This window comes from Temnothorax nylanderi, unplaced genomic scaffold (assembly GCF_030848795.1).
Source record: "Temnothorax nylanderi isolate EJ_2023f unplaced genomic scaffold, tnyl_v1.0 TNYL_tig0172_pilon, whole genome shotgun sequence".
NCBI classification, from domain to species: Eukaryota; Metazoa; Arthropoda; class Insecta; order Hymenoptera; family Formicidae; genus Temnothorax; species Temnothorax nylanderi.
The window spans coordinates 372,437-383,991 of NW_027249234.1; the positions used below are offsets into that span (position 1 = coordinate 372,437).

An 11,555-nucleotide genomic window follows, 5' to 3' on the forward strand; every position below is an offset into this window, starting at 1 on the left:
CAAATTCGAATCCATAACAATTAATTTAAACTTCTTCCTCAAATTTAATTCGTCAATATAAATTTAAGTTCAATTTTCTTCTGCTCGATGTAACCAAGTAAAATGTGTCTCAAATGTATATCAAAGAATGGCGCGTCGACTATATGTTATCTGTATCCACGCCACTTTGAACCTTTGCGGATATACGTTCGATTCAGCACATGTCGAAGAGAACTCTTGATTCCGTACATCACTGTAAAAGTTACGGATAACACAAACACAAGTCAATTAAAATTGACTGAAGTTTATAGTCAAGGCTATCTGCTTCTTATTTCTATAAATTTTTCACAAATTATTACAATAGCTTTGTACAATTTCATCAAGTAAACAGCGCATTGGATTGTTATATAATAGATATACACATTTCTCAATAAGCATCTGTAAAAAAAGATATTTCAAAAAGACAAAAAAGAGAAGTTTAATTGTAGTAATTCCATGAGAATGTTTCACGGTAGAGTGCGATCATTCCTGGAGAAGAAGAAATAAACATACTTATAATGACCATGATTCATCATTAAAAGAGTATAAATTTCGTTGTATTAGTGTCTCTTCTTCAGCTTTTTCTGCTTTGAAAATAAGAAGTACAATGTTTTCTAAAATTTTGTTAAAGGTTACGGTTTTCCAAAAATTTCAAAACTCTCTTATTTCTCGCAATTTTTATCAGAGAGATATATAAGAAATATAATATATAATATTAATTTGTAAATAAAACACATTGCTATCGCGATATTTTTCGTTCTGTAAACGGATAGAAGCATGTCGATGGAAGGAAATAAGTAACCTGACATTCTATTCGGAGGTTTGCACGTATGAGAGACCTAATGTGTGCATATCGATCGATAAATGTTACGGCCGAAGGGAATCAATAAATTGGAGCACTGCCCCGAGCTCGGCTGTGCGTTATAACCCTTTCTTTCCTATCGAAGAGTAAATATAGTATCAAAATGTTTAATCGGATTATGATGTATGAAAGCGCGATCTCGATAATACGCGATACATGCATGCGTTATTTATTTCAATTTATCGATTTGTAAACTGTTTCAAAAGAAATAAAGTGCTCGCGATTATACGATAATCAGCATACTCATTAATTGTCAATAATTGGAGATTGGAGTATATTGAAACGTCAGAGCGCTCTAGGCACATCGGTCCGTTATATAATAATCATAATATATCATCAATAATACATCATAAAAACTGGTATAAGAATTAAGATTGTAATTATACATTTATGCTGCATACATACACACGTTGTTATTTGCTCAAGAAATGTAAAATCATTCTGCTATCAGAAGACAAATACAGCTTATCATGTAGACCTATGGCTCGTTGACGATTCAAATTGTCAGTATCCACAAGATATTCTGCGATACGTGTCATATAATACCGTTTCGTGTAATTATTCTTGCGTACAACGTTATTATTTTGCATAACTTTAAAAAAACATAAGAATTACAATAAACGACATATCTTACGTCAAAGGACATGTGAGTAATTTGGTGGCATTAAAACGGTGGCGTTTGTTACACAACATATATGTATATAACGACAAAAAGAAATAGTTTAATAATAATAATATGAAAATATATCAATATTCAAATAGCATGTTATAGAATCAAATAAATTAATCAAGATTCGTATCAATATAAATTGATAAGACTGATTTTTTCTTGACTTTTTAATTGTTTAATCAATAAAATTACTTTTTATTAGAAAGTAATTTATTAGTCGTTATTATATTCATTTTTATTGCATGTATATTTCAAATTTAAAGTATGTGTTAATAAGTTAATATTAATATCACGTTTATAATCAAGTCGCAAGTTTAATTTATTCGTATTCTAAAGATTATTATATTCGTAAGTAAAAAGTAGTATCGGTTTCAAAATACGTAAATTATAGCTATTAATTATCTAGATCTAGAGTTATTAATTTTAATGAGACATAACTATGCAAAAATGTATAATGTTAATTTCATATGTTAATTTCTTAAATTAATTACAGAATATTGTAAATTTACATTTATTTACGCATATATATATATATATATATATACATATATATATATATTCAATAAGTAATCATTGATTGTAATCAAACGATTTCAAGTTTGAAGACTTGAAAGATTTAATTCCTGTTATTCAGTAATTTAACTGCAATAATTAAAATAATGTTAAAATGTATGATTAAAAATTTATTGAATAGTGTTCTCTCGTCTTTATTTGATTATATAAATTATACTTTATCGAAATCTGAATCAGATTACATATTCTTGGCTCGATACGAAATCATTACCTTGAAATTTGACAAAGACTGAAATTCAATTTTTTATCGACCTATTTTTAAATTACTAACCTACCTGTCAATATTTCTAATATATTAGTCACAATTTTTATTGCGTGGTAACGTGCTACAGAATAAAAAGTTTTATTTATTGTTTAGTCTTGTCTGCATCAGATTAGCTTTCCAAGAAGAATTTTAGACCCTTTCTTTATATCTGTTTTTATATTTTTATATTTTAACGTTCTTGTTTCTCAGGGGCGTCAAGATATACATAATTTATAACTCCAATATAAAACGGGCAACTTCGATTTCAAGGTTGCCCGGCAGATTAAATCGACGACTTCAATACAGAGAAGAATCTCTCTATATTGTAAAATCTCTCAAGTTTGTAAAATTTTCAATATAAACGGTGTACAATAAAATACTTGTCAGAAATGTCTTCAAATTAATTACTTTTATTGAAAAATATTTAATTTCAAGATGGTTCAAAAGAGTGGCTGAAAAGTTTCAAAAAATCGTTAGATTATCAGAAAGTTTATAAGCTTCTGAGTTTTTTTATCTTATATACCCTTGATAGCGCAATAAAAATTAATGCTTATCGTAATGCTCATGACTTTTGATCCACACTTGAAAAATACAAGTGTAAATATTAACACACTTTACCTACTACTATGAAGCACATGTCCAAACTATTGGAATGCAAGGTTAAAGAATTAATAATATAAAAAAAATTTAAAAATCTTAATTAAAAAAATTAATTAAAAAAGTAACAAAGGGCTTTGCTTCTTGACACTGATCCTCGTTGAATATTCGACGCAGCAAGATAGAATTTTTTGTTACGCGCGCATGGTCAGGCGTGTGGCTTATTATAATAATTATAATTGTATCTTTTAGATCTGAATATTTCACAATCAGTTATAAATTAGTTTTTTCAGATTCTAGCAAGTTGCGTACTATAGAAATAATACTTGATGACGTCCGTTTCCTTTGTATTTACGAAGACTAATGTATTATAAGTGTCTCGATGCAAAGACATGTCTAGTTGACATCGCTATTTTTACATAGATCAAAGATTAAGAGATTAAAAGAAGTATAATACCGGTGGATTTTATGCAAATATACAAGCTCCTACATATGTAAAAGCAATATACAGCGTAGCACAAATGCAGACGCAGAATAGCTTATTTTTTCGTTGACAAAGACGCGTTTTTATATATCCTCTGCATCACGCTTTGTGTCTTCGTCGATAACAATCATGTGATGATCTTAGAAACTGATTGCATCTTGTTACAGAGTACAACCGGTGATATGAAAACGTTGTGAAACATTTTTTGCGTATCAATGAATACTCTACTCCTGCCACATTGTAAGAAATGTAATTTGAAAATGTAATTAGATAAAAGTAAACCTTCAAAGGACAAAACTATAATCATTTTACATATTATCAAAAAATAATTAACAAAAGCATTAAGAGCCAATACGAAAATCTTGATGCGAAAAACGTATAATAGTATATAAAAATGCTTAATTAATTCATATATTAATCTATTTGTACATATTTGTATTTATAGTTTTCAAATTAGGATTCTCTTTGATAGTAAATGGTCAAAATATTACAAGTCGCTTCATATTGAATCAGGCAGATTAAATAATCCTTTCATAAAAGTTATTTGTGTTCAAAAGAATATTACCTTGCCTGTCTTATGTAAAACGCGACTTGTACATTGACTTTTCCAGCTATTTACTGAAAATGTCTGAAAGCAAATATCTTGTATTGTATTGCAGACTGCTCTTACTTGTTAGTATAAATTATACTGATAGAATAATATATATGTAATAAATAATAATGTTAATAAATAATAAATATGTAAAGACTCAGTATATAAAAGAATTCAAATTAATTCAGGCAATAAGAGCCGGGCGTGATATTTAGCCGCTAAGATTTATTTTACAAAGCAATATTTACTACAGTAAAAAAAAATAGTCACAAAAAATTGTTATGTGACTATTTTTTTAAACTTTCTGATCTTAGCGGCTAAATATTTTTTCTGATAGATTAAACATTTATATTGTATACCGTCCCATATTTTTGACACATTATTTTAGATATTATGTCATTGTATTAATTGTTATTAAAAGAATTTATTAACACATTATTATCTGAAAAATTATTAATAAATCGAATAATGTTCTGTTTAAGCAATAATAAATTTAAACAATATCAATATATTAGTTAAAATAAAATATCTTGGTTAAATTTAATACTACTCGAATTAAATACTTAGATTTTATATACTGATTCTTTTCAAGTTTTCCGTATTAATGGATTCGTTTCAAGATCATCAAAGATTGTATTATCAGAAATTAGGTCAGATTGGCCATATATGAGATGTAGACCTTCAAGAAGTTATAAAAGATATCTTCAAGGACCCGTGGTAGTTGGCGGTAGAGAGAGAGAGAGAGAGAGAGAGAGAGAGAGAGAGAGAGAGAGAGAGAGAGAGAGAGAGAGAGAGAGAGAGAGAGAGAGAGAGAGAGAGAATGCTTGTGGCAGAATACTTTAAAAGGAAAGGGAATCCCGTTAAACCAGCCAATATAGTGGGCTTTACGTATCACGGACGAAAGTGAAACTGTGCATTGTCTGAGTTAGGCAAAAGTAAATCTCAAAGAACCGCGCGAGTCCAGGTATCTAGTTTTTTGTACGACGGAAGGATGCAATCGACGATCTCGGCGAAAGAGTGCGCACGCTTAAAGTTAATAAACATTGAAAACATTTCTCAAAATGCACAAGCATAATTAATGAAAATAAGCATAAATTGACTTAATGCCAAAAAATTTACTAGACTTTATTTGCTAGACCAATTGAGGAAAGAGGTTTTATTCGCGTCCTACCGTCAATAGATAAAGTTGTTCCTTAAAAATAAATTCGTGCCTGCCATAATAATAAAATAAGGGTCAGATACGTAATTACTTTTTAATTATTAGCTAAAGAAATTTTTAATTAAAAAGAAACAGAGAGAGAGAGAGAAAGAGAGAGAAAAATTTTTCCTACATATCTTCTTGCGTAATCCTGTCTAGAGTGCAAGACGGATTACATTGTTAGTGAATTTCCGAGGAAATCGCGCGTGACTATGTCGGCGATTCAGGCAACATTCGAGACACGAAAGGGTACTCCGAAATACTGTCACGACTTTGGTTTCTCTCCACTCTTACACGTGCTGCGCTACCAGCTATAATATAATTCTCCTTTGACTCTAGCCTGCTCTAGCTCTATGGCGATATACTAGCACTAGCGGAAGTATATGAACGCAAACCGAACGGCCACCCACTCAGGGACGGCTTGCTTTATAATAGCCGCTTCTACCGCACACTGATAGTACTTGCGGTCGTCTTATAGTCAAACCCTGGTAGCGGTTTGATACACGCGCTCGCGCCAGCCAGCTATTGTGGTAGTGAAAATTCGCATTGGTAGCAGTCAGAGAAGCTCTATAGTCGGACTGGTTTAGTCGCGGTCCGTACGCGAACGGCGACGGTTCGCAATTTCGAACTTCGAAATTTATTCGCGTCGGTGCACTGTGGCGGATTTAGCAAAGATTTTGGCAGATAAGAGTGAGTAATTAAATGGCATCATGCACGATACGAATTTCCTCCTTTACAATGACCATAATAATTTGTTCAAATATATAGAATTTCAAAATATCGAATTTCGAAATCTATCTGTTTTACTTTTTCTATTCCTAAAAATGTAAAACTATAGAAAACAGAAAATTAAGTTAATTTAATTTATTTTATTAATTTAAAAAATTTAATTAATTAACTTTATATTTTCTAATTGATCTTAACGGATTTTGACGTTTTTGCTGTTATTTTAGCATTCTTATCATATCACTTTCTTTTATAATGGCCGGTTATTTAATAAATCTGAAAATGTAGATGGATAAAAATTATAAATACATAAATTAACTATAAAATGTAATGTAAATCACAAACATGTACAATTCCGTTCTTTGAACTATATGTATTTTTATAATTGAGAACCTATCTTATCTTATTGCTTTCAATATCAATATCCTGATGTTTAAAAAGATTAAGAGTTAAGAGTACTAATTTAAAGTGTTGTAATCTAAAATGATAACATTTTTTTCACCCTCTAATATTTCTCTTGATAACCAAGCATAACATACACCATACACCCAATCAAATTTTATTAAGGCAAATATTATTTAGAATAGAATAACCAGTATGCTTTTGTTATTCACTTAAGAAGCCTTGGATCAGTAAAAGTTCTTTAATTCTCAATGCTGAATAGCTTCAGTTTATACAAATACTAAGACGTAAAATAAAATAAAATTTTCATAATTGCCAAAAAACAGCTTTATACTTTTCAAAAATTATATTTAAGAAATCAAAAATTATATTTAAGGAATTGTAAATATATATATATATATATATAGCTTATATATTTCAGTAATTCTTTTATATATTTTACATTGAAAACGTCGTCATAGTTATATGACATACATCAATTAGCGTTGTAATTCAAATTGATTATGGGATTAGAAAAAAAAAAACCTTATACAGGTAGGTCCCATTTTATAATGGTCCATTTACGACTTTGCACATTGATCTTTTTAAAATTACTTAAAAATGAAAAAATGGGGAAAACATGAAAAACAAAGTAAATGATAACATAGTTACATTTTACGCTTTTGTTTATCGTGTATTGTGGGAGGAACGATATAATTTATTTTACCCTATTTTGCTGGAACCTAACTTTAACGTAAAACGGGTCTATCTCGTAACATATAATTACACACACACACATACACACACACACTATATTACGGAATCAACTTGACCTGTTCGGTACTAGTGAAACTTTATTAGTATATTTCCAGATTCCATGGAAGAGAATTATTTTTTATTATAAATTTTATTATAAAAAATAATTCTCTTTTATATTTGATCATACAGAATTTCTGTTTTGATATTTAGAACTTAATTATAATTGTATTAGAAAATTTCGTATTAGAATGATCTAATAATAAGTAAATAAACAGAAAAACATCTACTAAAAAGTAGTTTGACTGCTTTTTGAAGATAGACAGATATATAGCAAGAAAAAGAGAAAGAAGAGAGAGAGAGAGAGAGAGAGAGAGAGAGAGAGAGAGAGAGAGAGAGAGAGAGAGAGAGAGAGAGAGAGAGAGAGAGAGAGAGAGAGAGAGAGAGAGAGAGAGAGAGAGAGAGAGAGAGAGAGAGAGAGAGAGAGAGAGAGAGAGAGACTGAAAAAGAAGGAGAAGGAGAGAAAGGCAGAAAGAAACGTGTTTTTATTGCCAAATAATCTCGTTCTTAAATAATCGAAGCAAACACACACACACACAGCTGGTGGTATTCGCGAAACCAACGAACTAAAAAGCATTAGGATGGTAAGAAGAAACCTTCCGATTTAAGTTCTGATCAAATTGAAGTATTCATGCTGCTCTGGTAACAACATTTGTTCGATATATGTTCAACAAGTTTATAAACAACATCAGTTATTTACTTCTGGAGGGAACTTCTGAGGATTAGCCAAAGAAACAATTTCTTTCGCATTACGAAGAATGGAATATATCGTAGGCCAGACATATAAAATTTATTATTCGTAAGTGCATGCGTACTTGCGTATCATTCTTTGCAGTTCGCTACTTAATGACGAATTGTCTTTGCAATTATTGATAAATTATTATCATTACACGACAAACAAGATATGGTATAAATAGCTTTCTTGTGAGGAAAGCATGATTTATATTTACTGCAAAAGTTAAAGCACTGCGTGCTCAAGTGTTTGGAAAATTAAAAACCTATATAAATATTTTTTTGATATATTAACTTCCTCAGTTATCTGTATTTTTACACGAGTATATATTTTTAATTCTTATAACGGAAATCAAGAAGATACACATAAGAAAATAATCACATACAAAACGCTCAACCTGGTAGACAGAAGGATAGTCTTATTTATCTAATCTTGCTGATTGAAAAACACGTTCGTTAAATATATTTCTGTCAGGTTTAAAAGATTGCCATTTTCACATCTCTTAAACGTGTTGCGCCGTCGTATGACCTTGCATTTTAAAACGTGCGATTAATCCTTTTTTCCACATTTCCGCAGTCAGCCTGAAAAAACGTGATCTTGATTGATGACAGATTTGATTATTTGACCTTGATTGAAGTATATACATTGATAATCATATATGTATAAACAAGCAACTTATATCATCAAACTTTGAAACAAGGATGGATGTGATAGGGTATTAACACATATAGATAATTTGCAAAAATTTTGTAATGCAAACAGTTATTTTACTGTGCAAATTTACCGGAATTAACGAAAAATCTAAACGCGTGTATCTTCTTAAATAATAGCTACATAAAAATATATATATCTATTAAATTTATTTATCTAATTAAAAATTATATAAACATAAACTTATCTTTTGTTTCTTTTTTACATACTTTGTAAATATTACATATAATTTGGAGAATGGGAAATATTCATGATTGAAGAAATTTGAGAGGAAGGATCGAGCCTAGAATTAATTGGAATTAATTTATGCTTGCAACTATCGATGTAACTGAAGAAGAATGATCTTATTCATATCGTGCGCTCGTCTATCACGCACAACGTGTCACGTAATCAGTACTATTTGTCACACAGTAGCTGCCGTAACCCAATTCCTTCCAACGTTAGACAGAAGGTTGAATATGCACAACTTAGTATGAAGAATGCGGTAGGAAAGGATTAATCGTCTTCTCTCTTTGCATCTAATATAATAATGCTTTACGATTACTCTAATAAAAATGCAATTGTTTCCAGTTAATTTTAATATCTCCACAATGAGGAGCATAAGTTAGTTTTAATATCTTGACACTGTTTTTTTTCGCAAAAATGTTTAAAAATCATCTGCTTATTCAGTAACGTGTTTTTTAAAATAAGAAATTAGCTCGTACCAAAATTAATGCATTATTTACACAGGCAATGTTCACATTATTTCGGAGTGACAGTGTCATATTTACGTGTTTTGTGTGAATCACAAAAACATACATTGCCATCCTTTTGAGTCGTAGAGTTTTGAGAGAACTAACGCGTAAAAAAAAGAAACAGTATTTCAAGACAATTATACGCCAGAGTCCTATTCATGTAATGCTTGAATAACTCACGCGACTCGTTGTTGTAGTTAACGCAAGAGCTTGATATCGTGGGGATCAACAAGCATTATGTAACGCAATGCCAGATGTACAGTATTTTGACGAACTGAGTTCTGCTTGATTGCTAATCGAAATATCATAAATGTATAAGAAAATTAAACAAATTGTTTAAGGAAATTATTTCACGCTTTTTTGACAGAAAACAAAAAGGTTTTTAACAATATTATAATGAGACTGAAAGAAAAATGTTATATAAGCAAAGCATAAAAATAAAACAAAATATTTTTCATACTTTATATGTATCTGTGCTATTGATATTTCTTTTTTCTTTTTCTTTAGATTACTCTAAATTAAATTATTCTAAATTACTATAGTCTTTAAGAAAAATTATTAGCTAATCTATTTCTAATACATCAAATTTTTTACATTAACAAAAAAGCATTGAAATAATCCTATTGCGCTTTAGCTACTTGTATTGTATTCAAAGCTGATGCAGTTTCATGGGAAATTTTAGCAGTAATTATTATATAATGATTAACCACACGATATGAAGCAAATGTTGAGGAAAATGCGTAAAAGAATAGTATCGAGTTTAAACTGGTTACAATACCGTGATCTATTCTTTTTATTTTTACTTTACTAGAAAAATATTTTTTTTTGCTAAAAACAAATTTGTCAGATAATGAATAAATAAATGTATGAATGAATTCCGTCATCTGATTTTTCTGCAGTCAAACAAGGATTTTATTAATTTTATAGGCCAGAATATCAAGCAGTCATGGTAAAAGCGTACAACGGCGCGTTGGTCCTTGCGGACGTTTTGCTACTTATTTTGAAGATTCTATATTACATTTGCGAGAGCGTGTATAGATTTTTCGTTCCATCAGAAGAAAAAAGCGTGGCCGGTGAGATCGTTTTGGTATGTATCTAATTTGAACTATTGATGCATGTTGTCGTGTACTTTGTTGACGCTGTAACGCTGCGTTTTTACGTAATTTTTACGTATTGCGCAGGATTTATTTTTTACATTAAATTTATTATTAAAAATGAAGTAAATAAATAGTAGGAATGAAATTTTACGTTGAAAAAGAAACATATTTTGATTATGGTATATTAGACAATTATTTTTCCTATTTACTAGAAACCGCAATGATTTTATTCAATTTTCAATTTGACAATTTTATTTATTTTGTTCAATTCAGAAACCAATTAGGATAAAATTGTAAATTATCGTAACGTAAATAAGATAGTTTGTGCTTTTACACATGCAAAAGAGTAACGGTACTATTGATTATTGATTGAACCTATACAAACGATTGAATATTCAATATTGAACAATTATAACTACCTACAATTTAAAAAAAAGATAATTTTTTCATAATGTGAATAATTAATTAAGATATAATTATAACGTGATTTTCGATCTTTATTAAACTTGTCATAAAAAATTGATTTGTAAATAGTTCTTAAATCTTTGCAGAGGCAATTAAAAAAAAAATCATAAGCATAAAAAACAATTTACATTTACTTGTATATTAAGTTATTTAAGTAAATTATTCAATATTAACTTCACATCTGGAAAGAGCTCAATGAAGTAATTTGCGAAAGAGAGATGCTAAAACTACACGATAATTCTATACTATATAATTTATTACATTTTATAGATAACAGGCACTGGTCATGGCATTGGAAAAGAGTTGGCTCTTCGTTATGCATCGCTGGGCGCAACGGTGGTCTGCTGGGACGTAAATCAGGAATCGAACGAAGAGACGGTGAACGAGATAAAGGAAACTGGAGCAACCGCGGCATATGCATATCAGTACGTTTGTGTCATTTACAAAATGCAATGAAACTGAGAGAAATGCGGTAGTGCAACCACCGATCTAAAAGCAACCGAGAGAAGTTCAGAAATGATTTTATCTTGTTTCACAGATGTGACGTGTCGAAGAGAGAGAGCGTCCTCAGCGTAGCCGAAAGAGTCAAGAAGGAAGTCGGTGACGTCACTATTTTAGTTAACAATGCTGGTATAATGCCTTGTCACGCATTTC

The 11,555-nt window shown here is 30.0% G+C and overlaps 1 protein-coding gene across 1 annotated transcript; it reads left to right on the forward strand.

Annotated features, from left to right (window-relative positions):
* Positions 1 to 1,411: 1,411 nt before the first annotated feature.
* LOC139778107 (short-chain dehydrogenase/reductase family 16C member 6-like) lies at positions 1,412 to 11,551 on the forward strand (the record flags this gene model as incomplete). The annotated part of the gene is made up of 5 exons (XM_071715897.1): positions 1,412 to 1,526; positions 9,017 to 9,089; positions 10,267 to 10,426; positions 11,172 to 11,326; positions 11,440 to 11,551. Coding segments are annotated over exons 2-5 (432 nt in total), but the record flags the coding sequence as incomplete, so codon positions are not given.
* Positions 11,552 to 11,555: the final 4 nt, after the last annotated feature.